The sequence below is a fragment of the Taurulus bubalis genome, assembly GCF_910589615.1.
Source record: "Taurulus bubalis genome assembly, chromosome: 5".
In the NCBI taxonomy this organism is placed as follows: Eukaryota; Metazoa; Chordata; class Actinopteri; order Perciformes; family Cottidae; genus Taurulus; species Taurulus bubalis.
In genome coordinates, this window is record NC_136593.1 from 19,297,410 (window position 1) to 19,313,745 (window position 16,336).

Below are 16,336 nucleotides of genomic sequence, written 5' to 3' on the forward strand. Positions count from 1 at the left end.
TTACTGTTTGTTGAAGGGAACGACCTTTTAAGAGATGCGAACAGTGGATACAATTAAGGGTGTAACATCGTCATTATTAATTCATTTTAGATAAGAACCCATGTTTTCACATGTGTTTGCATTGAATAATGCACAAAATCCAACACGATTTATGTTAAGAATTCACCTCTGCACATGTCTGTTTTAATCTTTTTCTTGACCATCATTGACGATGGTCAATGACAAACGGAGAAAAGATTAATGTTTTAGGTTTCACGTGCTATTATAGCTCCTTCTGTAACCAACTTTCACCCACATGTTCCTCTAATGCTGGTACTGGTATTGAACTTCATTTTCCTTATTTAACAGCTGTTTGTCAAATTAATAATATAATAAATTCTTCTTTAGAACTTCATTGTGGGATTTCTATCTTTATCACACATTGACACTGGGGGAAAAAAACAACAGCGACGCTTAAAGTACATTTTCGAAGTCTTTATTTGGGTGCGTCGTCACAGTTGAGCACAGCTGTTGCAGCTGGCTGGCTGTGATATGTTTGGCCGTAGCTTTCGGCCTCCCATCAGTCAGCATGCTGAAATACACAAGAGTGGGATGTTTATTAGCAACCACATACACAGTGTCAGAGTTACTCATGACCGCTCTCGAGATCACATGAGAGGCTATGTGAGGTCATCTTCAACAGAGGATTACATCCAGTCTCGTCTGAGATTAGTTCTCGTCATGCAGCCCGCTGGCTAATTTTAATAAATGCTTCTGAAAGGTCATATAATTTGGCTGCATACTGTAATATGAAATGTATTAAGTTGACTAACCTTGCTACCTTGGTCCCGGGTGCGGACCCGGAGCTTGTTGACCTGCGTTTCGGCCGTATCGGCCCTCTCCGCTGCATCGTCGAGCTCGTGCTGGAGCTTCCTGTACTTGGAGAGGTTGGTGTTGGCCTGCTCCTCCTGCAGACAGATGGGACACCAAGAAACACACTGAAGAGGTGCTCAGGCTAGTTTATCACCGACAGAACAATAATATTAAACTACTGATGGTGGACTCACCGCTTCTTCAGACTGTCTCTTGTAACTCTTCACTTTGGTCTGCAGCTTGTCGATGAGGTCCTGCAGGCGGACCAGGTTCTTCTTGTCTTCCTCACCCTTCACAAAGAGCACAGTGGCCTCTTAACAACATGTATGAATATTCTACGCCCCAGCATGTCTTTATGTGCAACCACACTCTCGGTTTACCTGGTAGGAGAGCTCTTTGATTCTCCTCTCATATTTGCGTACGCCCTTCTGATACTCTTGGCTCTTCTTTTGCTCAGATTCCATTTCATTCTCCAGTTCTTTTACCTACCAGACAATAAACCAATCCACTCATTATAAATTACAAACAAAACTCATTACCCATTACGAGAATTATCATGTGTGACGGTGATTATATAAGGATTTAAGTTGTCTCATCTCTCACCCTGGCTTCCAACTTCTGGACCTGCTTCTTGCCTCCCTTGAGGGCGATCTGCTCAGCTTCATCCAGACGCATCTGCAGATCCTTGATGGTCTGTTCCATGTTCTTCTTCATCCTCTCCAGATGGGAACTAGTGTCCTGTTCCTTTTTCAGCTCCTCTGCCATCATGGCTGCCTACAAGAATACAGAGTGTTAAACGGACATTAGGTAATCTTACAGCACAGATCAAGTTACAGAATAATATAAATCCGGTGAAGGCTGAAAAGTCAACCAGATCACTATCAAACGCACTGGAGATTCTGTTATGTAAATGTGTAATATCATGCCCATTTATATTTAGTTTATTCCAGATCTTACATCGGTGATGGCCTTTTTGGCCTTCTCCTCTGCATTGCGGCACTCCTGCACGGCATCATCCACCTCATTTGACAGCATGGACAGATCATTCTCCAGCTTCTTCTTGTGGTTGATCAGTCCAGTGTTCTGCATCAGTAAGGTTCAAGGATTAAAATGCCAGTTCATCTTGTTTTTAATATGGTGTCTTTCATTTTTATAAAACTGGTAACAATGAGCTGGGATCACGTAATCAGATTATCTTCACTTGAAATGAAAATACCCTTTTCATGCAGATCTACAGAAAGTAAATGACCATTGTTTGAGAAGCCCACTTATTTATTTGAAGTGATCTATGTCACTTTAGGGTGGTTTTCTACCTGAGAGTGCAACAGGTTGACTCTCTCGGTGGCCTCCAGCAGCTCATGCTCAGCTAGCTTACGAGCGCGGTCGTTCTGCTCCAGCAAGGCCCTCAGCTCCTCCACCTCAGAAGACAGTAGGTTGTTGCGGCGATCCGTCATCGCTACCTGCTCCTTCAGCTCGTCGTTCTGGTGAACAGTCTCATCCAGCTCCAACTGAATGTCCTGTAGTCACAGATGATATACGAGCAAAATCTTTGAATGGGATTTGTTCCATGTGCTCATGAATCTGACACAGGTAAGTTAATCGACTGGCCCTCACCTTGATCTGAATCTGCAGGTTTCTCAGGAGTTTCTGGGACTCTGCGGCCTGCCTGTTGGCATGGTTCAGCTGCACCTCCATCTCATTCAGGTCGCCCTCCATCTTCTTCTTCAGGCGCACTGCTTCGTTGCGAGACTTGGCCTCGGCATCCAAGGTGGCCTGCATGGACTCCAGGGTTCTTTGGTGGTTACGGCTAGAAGTTGAAGAACATTACGGAGAGAAAACAGTTTGTATGGAGTGGTCGATGGGATGGAATCAGAAGGAAGAAAAGAGTAATCAACGAATCTCACCGAAGGCTGTCAATTTCCTCATCCTTCTCTGCCAGCTTCCTGTCAACGTCGGCCTTGATCTGGTTGAGCTCCAACTGGATGCGGAGAGTTTTGCTTTCTTCATGCTCCAGAGCGCCCTGAGACAGAAAGACACTTAATGTTTGAACATGTTCTGTGGGTCAAAACATATCCCAGACCACAAAAAGATGGAAGTAAAGTGAACTCTGCAAACTGCTTACTTCAGCTTCCTCTAGGGCAGCTTGAATCTCACTTTTCTCCATGTCCAGTGCCTTCTTTAATTTCTCCAGCTCTTGAATGGTCTTCGCTCCCTGACTGATTTGATCTGACAGGTCAGCGATCTCCTCTAGGGGAGTAGAGATAGAACACATGTTTATATTTCTTATAAATGTCAAGGTAAAACACACTAATGATATGTTTCAACACAACCTTCTAACTGGGTATTCATGATGTGAGCTACAACAGGTACCTTGGAGGTTCTTGTTTTCCCTCTTGATGGTCTCCAGGTGATCCAGGGTCTCCTCATAGGAGTTCTTCAGTTTGAAGAGCTCTGTGCTTAGACCACGAGCCTCTTTCTGAGAGCTCTCCAGCTCTGACTGGCACTCTTCATACTTCTGTTTCCACTCAGCAAGCAGCTGGAGAAAACAATAAGGCACATTTTTACCATTAAGCAACCGAAGTCACCAGGCACCAGGCACCATAAGACAGATGCACAAATTAACTATTATTCATCTGACTAGTTTGGGTGATTTCACCTGAGGACAGCAAAAGCAACCCTCTGTATTGGTTGCCATCATACCTTGTCAAAGTTGCGTTGTTTCTTGTCCAGGGCAGCAGCAGCAGCATTGGCGCGCTCCAGATCGATGACCAGGTCCTCGATCTCTGTCTGGAGCCGGTGTTTGGTCTTCTCCAGGGAGGAGCACTTGGCATTGGAAGCCTCCACCGTCCCTTCAGCGTCCTGCAGACGGGACACCAGCTTCTTCCTAATGAAAGACAATCACAATTGACGCTCATGTATTCAAACGATCATGACCATCGTATTCTGTAACTCATCTCACTCACTTGGCTTCCTCCAGCTCCTCAGTCCTCTGAATGGCATCAGTTTCGTACTTAGTCCTCCACTGAGCCACCTCAGCGTTGGCCTTGGACAGACCTCTCTGCAACTCAGCCTTGGCCTCCTGCTCTTCGTCGTACTGCTCTCTCAGAAGATCACAGTCGTGTCGAGATGACTGCAGTGCATGGGCCAGGGCATTCTTAGCCTGAAGAGACAAATCATGATGTTAGACAGCCATTAGTCAAAGTGGAGGAACTTTCTTCAGAGGTAGCAACCAGTTTTGTAGATAACCACTGACTGCCGCTGACCTTATTCTCCTCCTCCAGCTGTTTCTTGAGCTCCTCCACATTCTGGCTGAAGCCGTTCTTGGCCCGCTGGAGCTGCGAGACCATGGCTTCCCGCTCTTCAAGCTTCCGGCTCACCTCGGCTACGTGAAGGAGAAAAAGTTCACTCACCTGTCCGTGAAATTTGTTTTGAAGACTTATGATAAATTAAAAGCTTCTTACCAGACTCGGCCTGAGCACGAGCTTTTTGGGTGCTGGTGTCGCTGAGCTGCCTCTGGAGCTCTTCGGCCTTGGCTTTAGCCTCGTTCATTTGGTCTTCATACAGGCGGCACATCTTCTCTGAAGTGGCCTGCAGACCAGAGATAGAAATGTTAGATTTTTTTACGGATTGATCTAGTTTTGTTCCATGCTACTCAGTATGCCTATCCTCTTCTATCTACCTTGCCCTTGGAGAGATGCTCCACAGTAGAGGCCAGATCATCGACCTCCAGCTTGGCCTCGCTCCTCTCCTTCTCCAGCTTCTGCTTGACCCGCTGCAGGCTGTCGATCTGCTCGCTCAGCTCTGCGATGCTGTCGGCGTGCTTCTTTCGCAAGGTCGCCGTGGTGGCCTCGTGGTGCAGCATGGCTTCCTCCAGGTCTCGCCGCAGCTTCAGAAAATCTGACTCTCTCTTCTTGTTGACCTCGATCTGAGCCGAAGTGGCCCCTCCGGCCTCCTCCAGGCGCTCGCTCAGCTCCTCCAGCTCACGGGCCACATCGCCACGCTGCTTCTCCACTTTGGCCCTGCAAGCCCGGTCGGCCTCCAGCTCCTCCTCCAGCTCCTCTGTACGGGCCTGGAGGAAAGCAACGGTCAGTTATTTTGTCAAAGTTATGTTTCATAAGTGCTCTATTAGAGGTTGAGAGACTTGTTCCCACCTGAAGCTCCTTTATCTTCTTCTGGAGCTGAGTGACCAAGGCTTGCTCATCTTCTATTCTTGAGCCGACTGCATTCATTTCAAAGTCTCTCCTGGTAGAGAAAATGTGTTTCATTGTTAATCATTACTTCTTAATGGCAAAATCATATTTGTCTGTGAATATTTGAAGGCTCACTTTTTCAGCCTCTCAACAAGTTGCTGCTTGTCGTTTTCCAAGTCCATAATCGACTCCAAGGAGAGTTTCAGATCTCCCTCCAGCTTACGTCTGACCCGTTCCAGGTCCATACGCAGCTTCTTCTCTTGTTCCAGTGATCCCTCCAGCTGATTCACAGAAGGAAGGTAAACATGTTACATGTTATGTATAGGATGGTGAGCACCTGTGCTTTTTAAAGGCGAGAAATACACTCACATCATCCACTTGTTGCTCCAGCTTTGCCTTGGCTTTGGTCAGAGAGTTGACTTTGTCTTCCTCTGCCTGCAGGTCATCCAGAGTCTGCTGGTGAGCCTCTTGAAGAGCCTTCTTCTCTTTGGTCAACTTCAGTATGGTTTCATCCAGAACTGCCATTTCCTCAATCAGATTCTTCACCTGAAAGCCAGAAGAAAATATACATATACTTGACACTCGTAAAAATAGAAATCCCAAAACACATTTATTACTTTTTTCTCTCCCTACATACTGAATGTGCTGTGGCTCCCTTCGTGGCCTCTCAGCGCCCTCTGGAGGCAACCTATTCCACTTCCAAATGTCATACCTTGTTCTCAGTGGCATGTTTCTCCTTTTCCACTTTAGCCAGAGTGAGCTCCAGATCGTCAATGTCTCTCTTTAGCTCAGCGCACTCGTCCTCAAGCTTGCGCTTCTTGGCGAGCACGTTGGAGTTCATCTCCTCCTCGTCCTCCAGCCTCTCCATGATTTCTTTCACCTTGGCCTCCAGAACAATCTTCGTTTTGATGAGCGACTCACAGCGGTCCTCGGCATCTGCAAGATTGTCTTGCTCCTACAGGGGAGAAAGAGTACGGGCTCAGTACATTACCATGCTACTGTCTGTTTTTCCGAAAGATGACTGTGAATGCATGAGGACTGCCACTCACTGCCTGCAGCTGGAGAGAGAGATCGTTCTTCTCTTGGGCCAGGCTGACCTGCCTCTCCTCCAGCTCTTTGCGCTTGATCTCCGATTTCTCCAGAGCCTCCTTCAGCCTGGCCATCTCCTCCTTCAGAGCGGCCAGCTCCTTCTCTGTGGCGGCGCTTTTCAGTAGAGGCTTGATTTTGAAGAAGAGCTTCATCCAGTGCCAGTGCTTGACAGCGTTGAAGGCCCGGATGTTCCACTGTATGATCATCAGAGCTTCACTAAAAACATGACGAAACAAAGCGAACGGTTGGAAGAATGAGGATTTTTCTATCATTAACATTTTAAGATATACTTCTATCTATGCCCGAGGGATACGTGGAAATATTGTGAAGGCTTGTGATTGGATTGAAGTATATATATACCCAGTGGAAAAGTCTAACAGTTAACTAAAAGTCATGGAAGACTGGCTCAACTAGTTACCTAAAAGAACTGCAGAAACAATGGCTGTACTAATTGATAAAAGGTTTAAATAGTGAGCTAATATATAAACAGTTAAAAACATTAGCTAAACGTTTGGATAAATGGTGGAAACATGTAGCTTCTGACATTAATAGTACAAATGCCAAACTGAAGTCAACTAAACACTGCCAGTTTAAATGTATGAAAAGTAAATTGCGACATTATCCACTTTTATAATAATGTTAAAATAAGTAAACACAAGTGCACACATTTCTAACATGACTGGTGTTGGAATTGATGAAGTACTTGAGTTCTCCGCTCTTAAAACCAGCAGAAGTGAAGTTCAGATCAAGTTAACAGAAGAAGGTCATAAAGATTCATCCCGGAGTTCCCCGTTTGTTTATTTGGTTACTTATCTTGGCACTAATCCTGCTGCTAGCCGCTCTCTTGTATCTGAAATGAAATCATACACCTAATGCTCCTTTTGATGTTTCATGACTGTGACCAAACGGGGTTACCAGATTGATTTAGTCTCAGTAGAATGGCGTCTCGCGGCCCTAAATATGGACTCAGAGCAGACTGGTCAAGGACTCCCTGTCAGTGTTTAGAGGGTGAGTTGGAGTGAGCGTGCACACGTCGGGGTGGGAGGTGAGTGTCGGGAAGCTGATTGCATTTTCGGCATGACTCCATGCCGGGTGCCTCTCAAAGGTGAGCGTCTGTGTTTATTTAGAAACTAAAGCCCTCTGTCCAACGGCCAACTTTAATCCTGTCACCCGCCACATATCCCATCAATGCACTCACTTAGAAGTACAGGCGCCGCGGACAAAAGGGGCCAGGGGCCATCGGGCATCATGAGAGGGGGCCGAGGGTTGTATTTTTAGGGAGGGACCGAGCAGCTGCCACTTGACACATGTCGCCACCTGGCTCTGAGGACACCGTCAGCATTGTTTAATTTAGAGAGGCTGGTTGGAGAGAATGGCCGGAGACCTGCGAGAAGGGTGCGCGTGTGTGTGTGTGTGTGTTTTTGAGAGAGGGATGGGGCCCTTAGAACAGTAAGGCCACACACATGCCTGGCAACCATACAAGGGCAAGCGCACGCCTCACACACGACGATAACACTGCCCTTGCATGCCACACATGCTAGAGCGAGGGAGTGAACACCAAGGTATAGTGTGTCACAAGCTGAAAGGCTCACGGCTGATTGTGTTGCTATTGAACCTGTTCAGAAGAGCAACTGTTGGGGACGGCTTTTATCTTTGATGTGTACTCATGTCTTCATTTTCATGAAGTATTTCCTGTGAAGTATCAAGCTCAAAGGCTTTCCTCTGTCTATGAATACAGTTTATATATATACAGTCATGATTATTGGAAAAAAAGTGGTCAACAAAAGTCTTCTTACGTCATTTCTCTTATCTTATTCTTCTCCCATCTCATTAATCTGCCACGAGCGGCGGCCTGCAGCAGCGTCAGGATTTTGGCCAGACGCTCATCCCTCAGTTCTTCGAGGTGACCGAGAAGGCCGGCCTTGAAGAACACCTACATGAAGCCAAGACGCCGGGGGATCAAATTAAACAGTGATTAAAGGTCTACCTTTAAAAATAAAAAGAAGAACCGAATCGATCACATACATTCAGAGATCTTTTTAGATTTAATGGTATTCGTTAAATACCATTACAACATCCAATTTGAATTTTTTGTTTATCTGTATTTTGCGGATTATCTTGCCATTCACAGCTCTGCTTTACACAAGCTGCTACTTCCTACCTTTGTATGTCCAAATCTATACTGGTTGTGGTCGATATCCAGCACGGACAGCAGCTTCTCCGCAGCTTTCCTACTGTCCATGAACTTATCATCCGGGATGACTTGGGGGTCCAGGATGCGGTAGCTGAAAGGACGAATAAAACAGTGTTTTAGGACCGATTACTGGGACTCAAAGTCCATGCCAGGATATTCAAAAGTGATCTGAACGTGGTCTGTACCGCTGCTTGAATTCAGCATAGAGGATGCGGTTGGGAAAGCCTTTCCTGCAGATCCTGATGCCTTCCAGCACGCCGTTGCAGCGCAGCTGGTGCAGCACCAGGAATGCGTCCATGATCCCTGTGCAGGGCAAGGTTCAAACATGAGCCCAGTCCCATGTGTTTACCTCGGAAGGATATGCCGTGATTGTGCCGCTTGTTACCTGGAGTCTTGGTCTCATTCGGGATGATGCAGCGAACAAAGTGAGGCTGGGTGCTGCGGAGGTTGGTCATCAGCTTGTTCAGGTTTTCCTGTTGGAAATAAAAAACGCCGCAAATCAAGTTAGATGAATAAATACCTATTAGCTATTTCTGACAAAACAAAAATATCGGCATATACAATATTTTATTCTGCAGGACTTTGACTTCCTCACACGTGAAATCCTCGATGTAAGTGAGAGAGGAGCCAGCACAGACTTAAAGTGATGTTCATGTGATCATTGCCCTAAACATCACTGCAAGTCTTAACTGCCTCCGTCTCAGCTGTCCAACGACGCTCGCACCACACAACACATTGGAATATTCTCGCCTGCATCAGCATTGGACCATTCTAGGGTGTCAGTCTCACCTTGTGAAGCTGAGACACGGTCTGGAAAGAGGCCGCCTTCTTCCTCTTCTCCTTGCCGCCGATCTTGTGCTCGGACGCTGCAAGGTAATGAGCAGGGTGATTCATTTGACCTCCTTAAGATGTCCCCTGTATGCCATTAGAACCCTGTTTGCTGTACCTGAGTCTGAGGCGACATAGTTCTCGTACAGAGATGCCAGCAGCTTGTTGGCGGACTTCCGGAAACACGCCACCACCGTCTCGTTCAGTGGGTCTTTATTTTTGTCCAGCCAGCCAATAATGTTATATGGTACCTGTGAAAGCAGCAGGGACATCCGGGTTAGTGAACGGTGTTAAGAATTAACGTTGTAAGACAGTCGCAGGGCTTGATTGGGAACTTACCACTCCGGCATAGTGCATCAGCTCAAAATGGGTCTCGTACTTGCGCTTCTTGTCCGGCCGTGGCTTTTGAAAATTGGGCGACTTGCCAATGTGATTATCATACATCTTTGCTTTGAAGCTGCTGTCAGTGGCCTTTGGGAACATGCACTCCTCTTCAAGGATGGACATGATGCCCAGCGGCTGCAGAAAGAGCAGAGTGTCACACACGGCTCTCTTTGAAGCTAGTTTATAAGTCGACTATCTACTGTGGATAAAACACTTTGTTCACCTTCTCAATGAGATCAATGCAAGCTTGAAGGTCCAGCCCGAAGTCGATGAAGGTCCATTCGATGCCCTCCCTCTTGTACTCCTCCTGCTCCAGGATGAACATGTGGTGGTTGAAGAACTGTTGCAGCTTCTCATTTGTGAAGTTGATGCACAGCTGCTCAAAGCTGTTGAGCTGCAATGAAAGAGGAACAGGTGTTCAGAGGGAGCGGTAGAAGGGAACAGCGCGGAGAAACACGTTGCAGCATTGCTAATTCATCACAATAAGCACCTGTTGATTTTACAACATAATATGGCCATAGAGACAGAAAACCAGTTTGGTGGTCACAGTTCTTGAGGAATATAATTTGAATCACTGAAAGACAATTACTCACATCAAAGACCTCAAACCCAGCGATGTCCAGGACCCCGATGAAGTACTGGCGAGCCACAGAGGTGTACAAGGTGCGGTTGATGCGTCCCACGAGCCATTTGAACATGCGGTCATACGTGGCTTTGGCCAGAGCACCGACGGCGTAGTTAACCTACAGCACCCACACACGCAGGAGCAATACAGCTGTCATTCACATGAATAGCCTCTGTTGCTTGGATACCAGATTCCAGTGTGTGTGGAGTGGCGAGTGTATTGATCGACCGTCATCAGCGTACTACAGCCAACCAGAAGGAAGTGAAAATGAACACACTGAATGTCTTTCTACCCTGTCATGTACATTTCAGACTGCAGTTCTGCTTCTATTTGTTTGATATGTTGACATGCCTCGTTTTCCACTTCATAATTATATCATATTACTGAAAAAAATAACTCATTCATTGTCTTTCAGAATGTCTAAACAATGAAAACACAGACAGTGGACATTGTGAATCCTCACCTGTTCGACATTCTGTCCCTTCACCACATACTCGTTGCCCACCTTCACCCTCGGGTGCAGGAGGCCCTTGATGAGGTCAGCTGAACTGACGCCCATCAGGTATGAGGCCTTGTCTGCACCTGGTGACCAAACAGGAAAGAAAACAAAATGAAATCACAAACTTTTAAATCAAACGGTTGTTCTTGTGCCAGATGTCCCGTTGCTGGCTCTTACTTTCTGTGCCGTCGGCCTCCGCCTGCTCCTCCCGCTGCTTCAGCTTGAATTTCATGTTGCAAAAGTGCATGATGGCTCCGACTATTTTATAGCAGCCATACTTCTCGTCGACCAGGAAACCGAGGATGTCCATGGCATGCTGTAAAGAAGCCAAGACAGGGTTTATACACATTTTGACCAATGGATTTCCATGACTTTTCCATGACTTTAAACAAAATTTCCATGACCAAACATTTTGTGAAATCTCGGTGTAAACATGAAAAAGTGATAAAATTCCAAAGCATACAGTATACCTTAAATGACACAAATGAATGAGACAATAGTTTGATTAAAAGAATAAACATTTATATAGATGCCTGTATGTATGCTTGTATGTATATTTTGAGCGTCTTTCTTTTAAAAGCATAATCATTATTTCAACTCAGCGTAAATGAATGTCATGAACATATGAATCCAACACATTTTCCATGTGTTGTATCCAGGCCTGGAAATAACCATTTTAGAATTACATGACTTTTCCTGGTTTTCCATGACCGTAGGAACCCTGCAAGATCAGTTATCCCACGACTTCACAAATATGAATGTGGACATAATAAAAGCTCATACATCAGTGGCCATCAGCTCCTGTCCGTCATCCATGTTCTCCACGGTGGTCACGCCCTGCGAGCACAAGTGGTAGTCGTACGGGTTGGAGGACACCAGCAGCATGTCTGGAACAAAGAGTTTACAGGATCGCGTCGCTGTCCTGCTGTAGTGCGTCATGAAATATCCAAAACACCCAGAATGACTTACCTAACAGTTCAGGTTTCTTCTGAGACATGATCTGGTAGTAGATGTGGTAGCTCCTCTCACCGGGCTGCTGAAATATCACTCTGGACTTTTCCAGAAGATCTGGAGGACAGAAGGGAGAGAGAGCAGCATGTTCGTATTCGATAGGACCAAGAAGAGAACTTCATGATTAATACAATGCTTGACCATTAACTCACATATGTCAATATCAGAAGAGGCTAGTTTGCCTGAAGGCCCGAAGTGGATCCTGATGAACTTGCCCTGTGGGGAAAATATATTTTAAATGCTCCAGAATTCAAGCAACCAATTATCAAACCGATTTGAATGTATGCACAGCGTGCTATGTACAGTACAGGGGGGTTTTCCTGGTACTCACAAAACGGGAGGAGTTGTCATTTCTCAGCGTTTTGGCATTACCAAACGCCTCCATGGCCGGGTTCGCCTCAATGATCTGATCCTCCAGAGTCCCCTGGGTGAGTAAAATGTAAAGATGCCCAGTTACATCATTTGTTACTGTTTCCATTTATTTCAATGTTCATATCAATGTTAAACATAAAGTAGCGGTGTCATTTTCCCCCTGCAGCTTAAACTCACCCCTGTTTTAGTGGCAGGACCTTGCTGCAAAAGAACAAGTTGAGAAGCCTGTAAGTTTTATATCATATGAAGCAAGATTGAATAATGCTTACACAAGCAAAAGGGAAACATCATAACCAACTGGAGAATTAGATAGTTGTTAAAGCTGTGGTAAAAACCAATGGCCACCTTGTTTTATAGGATGAGGTGTGGTGAACTCAGGGGAGGAAAAAGGTAAGGAAAAATCCACACAGAAAAGTCAAAACCAAAACTCAAAGCAAAGGGAAAGATAATGGAAAATTTTGAGCCAAAGAAAAAATGATGGATGGAAAAGAAAAATGATGGAAAGGGAAAAAGAAAAATAGTTAAAAACTCAATAAGAAAGAGTAAAGTGGCTGGAAGGGCTTCACAACACATGAGGGGAAAGACATTCACCATTTTGACAGTGAGGAGAATGTATGGACACGGTTTAAAGGGGAAACACGGAAGGATTCCTGGGACCAAAAAATTTAAATGAGGAAAATAAAAAAAATAAAAATACAGCAAAAAAAAAAAAAGAAGCTGGGAAGCAAAAACGTTGCCACGTCAGCCTTACTCCTTTTTTGGCAGTTGTTTCCCCAATAGCTGCCACAATGGCAAAATACTGAATGACACGTTTCGTGTTGACAGTTTTGCCAGCACCGGATTCTCCGCTATAGGAGTGTGAAAAAATAACAATACAGTGTACATAACATACAACAGGTAAAAACTGGCAACGGTAGTGTAAATCAAAAATAATTACACTGCATATCACAAAATAGACAGAAAAAGAAAAACAAGTGAAGATAGATTTCAGTAAAAAGACAAAAACTTGAGGGAAAAAAATGTCAAATCTAAGTTAGAAAATAGCTGTGTGGACGGTCTACATGTTTTATGGCTGCTTGTACAGTTAAAAACTGTTTAATTTTCTAATTTGTGACAAGACAGAGAAGAAGATTCACTTCAGGCAGTTGATACTTACGTGATGAGCATGGACTGGTTCTCTCGATCTGAGGAAAAGAAAATAACACAAGGCTTGTAACATAAACTGAAGAGTTTGTGTGTTGAATTTGGCACTATCGTGTGTGTACCGTGTGCTGTTATAATATCTTAGTGTGCACTCACTGCGCAGCATGTCGTTATATGCATTGTCTGCGATGGCGTAGATGTGCGGCGGAGCCTCAGAGCGGCGTTTGCCTTTGTAGGCAGCGACCACAGTGGGCGAGTAGACGGGCAGCCATTTGTATGGATTCACCGTCACACAGAAGAGCCCGGAGTAGGTCTGAAGACACGGCACGTGCAGGCACAACATTAACACACCGGGATACATCACCGAAAGCCAAAATGGCCAGTACTGTCATTGCTCAAGCTTGCAGTTGTAATTTAATCTGGATAATGATGCCTCTTAAGGGAACATGGAAACATGGGAGAGGGGAAGTATCATCAGTCCATAATGGGACACTCACATAAATCATCCAGGCAGCGTAACGCTGGCGCAGGTTGAACAGCACCGAAGCCTCGTTGAGGTGCGTCAGCATGGCCATGTCTTCGATCAAGTCAAACTTAGGAGGATTCATCTGCTGGATGTCACAGTCCCTCACGCACAGAGACTAAAGGGATGGACGCAAGGCAGACATGAGGAGGGGAAGCATGGGATCGCATAGTGTTTTCATTCATTACTGCATGGTGATCACTTACCCTTCCATCTTTGGTCTCAACGGTGACTTTGTCCCCGCTGAGCTCCTTGATCTCAATCTCAATGTACGCTTCTTTTTCATCAGAGACCCAGGCTCGCTTCTTTCCTAACAGTGCAGCAGACAGAGGAAGGATGTTGGGAAGTAGCAACACGGTCCATGGTACAGACAAATAAAGAACTAAACAAATCATCACACAATGAAAGTATCGCACAAATAAGCATGTGTTGCAGAAATACTCACCTCAACAAGTGTTATTGTAGACATGATTTAAAAACTATATTTATATAGCACTTTTAAAAAAACTAATTTACAATAAAATAATGATTCATTGTAAAATTTTGCTTTGAAAAAAATGATATGGTGATACAGTTTTTACCTATTTTGCCATGTTTTCAGACAAAAAACACTGCAATAAATGTAGCTGCAATAAAGAGCCGGAATCTCAAACCATCGGCTGAATTGTTGCCTGATTTAAAAACAGATATGAATTTAATATTAAATCCAAAACTGAATACATTTTTGATGAGATGAGATTTTGCCCTATAGGGTTCCGTTTTCTTTAAACTCTCTGGTTTAGGCCTACCGTCAAAAGCGACGTTGAGCGACGTTATCATGTCCATGTCAGACTTGCGTAAAAACGACGCAGCCTCCCCGAATTCCTTCACGTCAACGCGCGGCATGGTGGCAGCTCCTCGCCGGATCCAACAACCGGACGCACCAGACAAACGAGGTGGGAAACTCTTCTAGTAGGATAACAAAGCTTTGCGTTAAGGTCAGTAGTTCTTGACATGTTAAAGCGGATTCTGCTTCTTCAGCCCTCAATTCTTGACGAAAACAATACGTGGCATGAAAATACTACCTGTGCGTAAAGAGCGCAGATCCACCATCAACCCAAGTGAGAACACAAATATAGAACCACCCCCTGCGCGTTAACTGACACGTGCCAGCAAAGGCAAACAGTATCCCTACACTGCTGCACTGAGACTTTTACTCTACTAAACACTTTAAAGGGCAGCCAACCCGCGCGTAAAATGCGTAGAGATCAACCTACCAAACAAACGTTTCCCGCTGACCTCAGGAAGCCCACAACGAAATGACAGCTTGGTGAGATGTGCCCTCCTTTATACTGTGTTTCCCAAGGTCACGGTCAGTGGACATTTGTCCGTCATTAGCATATGCCACCTCCTCCGACGCCTATTGGTGCTGAGCGCTTGTCTCAATTGACACAAAAGGAAAGCTACGTTTTTGTCATTGCGCTAAACCCAAGCCGGCTATTTTTGTATCACAGTTATTTTATGCACTGTACACACTGCGAGGGAGCAGGAGAGAGAGTTGCATTTGGAGCATCCCTGTAGGGGGGAATTTTTTCACGATTTTGAAGGGCAGTGCATCATATGTGTCCACACACTTAAAGAAAACCTGGAAATTAAACGGAATATTTGATGGAAAACCACCAAATGATGTGCATAGAATATTAAAAAACAGTTTAAGTTACAATCAGTAGTTTTAGGAAGACATCGAGAATTTTTTTTTTGTTTTGACTTACTCTCGACCTCCTTATAAACAAATTCTTCCCATTTAGGTGATGCTTATGAGCTCATGTTGGCCTCTATGTAGCCCTGTAGCTTTAGTAGTGTTCAGTGCCAACAATGATGTTTGCTATTGTGTTTGGCCACAGAGGATGCAACCTTAGAAGAGATTATTTCAGGAGCTGTGTGGCATTAACCATGCTACTATAAATACACAACATTATATTAATAGAGGGAAACATGGCACGTGGCTCTTACGCAATAAAGAGTCTTGCATGCATTTGAAAGCAATAAACATGAGCGACGATTCATTCATGATAAGTGGTGAAAGCTCTTCAATTTAATTTCAGTTTTTCAGATTGCTTCTAGGAAGCTGTTGCCAGCAATATAGAGCTTTAGCACCTTGAGCCACCAATGGAAAATGTGGAGTATCTTGGAAACTATGCAATGGTAGCACGGTGTGTCAAATGGTCACGTGTAGCTGCTGCCATTTTGTGTATTAATTAAGCAATCAATCAAATTTTATTTATGGAGAACAAGAAGTCATACGTTGAATGCAACACCAATAGCCACACGCGAAAAAACAGAAATTAATAAAATAAAGTTTAATATGCTAAAAACGATATTAATGTTCTGGCTAAAAAGGTGTGTTTTAACTTTTCTTTTAAAGATATCTGCTCCCCTGTATCCACTCATTCTGGCATTTGCGCTGCGCCTCTCACACTCTGGCTCCACCAGATCTGACCTTCAGAGCAAGGGGAGAGGTGGGTGCCTGGTATGAGAGCAGGGTGACAGTGCAGCAGGGGGGACGGGACCACGGTTTCTCAGAATAGACAAAGCCAGAGTCCAGCATTCCTGATAGGGAGATTGACTGTTAACTGTTGGCTGCATC

General features: G+C 44.9%; 1 protein-coding gene across 1 annotated transcript; it reads right to left on the minus strand.

The window, feature by feature from the left end:
- Positions 1-459: 459 nt before the first annotated feature.
- Positions 460-14,630, minus strand: myh7ba (myosin, heavy chain 7B, cardiac muscle, beta a). The gene is made up of 43 exons (XM_079218450.1): positions 14,499-14,630; positions 13,917-14,020; positions 13,685-13,828; positions 13,344-13,500; positions 13,201-13,228; positions 12,796-12,892; positions 12,222-12,245; positions 12,004-12,096; positions 11,825-11,888; positions 11,631-11,729; positions 11,445-11,548; positions 10,839-10,977; positions 10,626-10,744; positions 10,131-10,280; positions 9,761-9,931; positions 9,493-9,672; positions 9,272-9,404; positions 9,115-9,191; positions 8,711-8,798; positions 8,511-8,628; positions 8,293-8,416; positions 7,928-8,064; positions 6,092-6,347; positions 5,755-5,997; positions 5,412-5,588; positions 5,178-5,323; positions 5,004-5,094; positions 4,532-4,921; positions 4,314-4,440; positions 4,116-4,234; positions 3,816-4,012; positions 3,553-3,736; positions 3,223-3,388; positions 2,975-3,099; positions 2,757-2,872; positions 2,467-2,659; positions 2,166-2,369; positions 1,810-1,935; positions 1,456-1,626; positions 1,233-1,337; positions 1,047-1,142; positions 813-947; positions 460-571 (listed from the first exon to the last, which is right to left on the minus strand). Exons 1-43 carry the CDS (start codon positions 14,593-14,595, stop codon positions 560-562), a joined length of 5,826 nt encoding a protein of 1,941 aa, XP_079074576.1. The 5' UTR covers positions 14,596-14,630; the 3' UTR covers positions 460-559.
- Positions 14,631-16,336: the final 1,706 nt, after the last annotated feature.

Excerpts from the sequence above, each read along its gene's own strand:
- myh7ba (XM_079218450.1), bottom strand. The coding sequence starts at position 14,595 with ATGCCGCGCGTTGACGTGAAGGAATTCGGGGAGGCTGCGTCGTTTTTA. Across the intron at positions 3,737-3,815 it reads GAGGAGCTGGAGGAAGCCAA|GAAGAAGCTGGTGTCCCGTC; the intron begins GTGAGTGAGATG and ends GTCTTTCATTAG. Across the intron at positions 2,660-2,756 it reads GAGGAAATTGACAGCCTTCG|CCGTAACCACCAAAGAACCC; the intron begins GTGAGATTCGTT and ends TTCAACTTCTAG.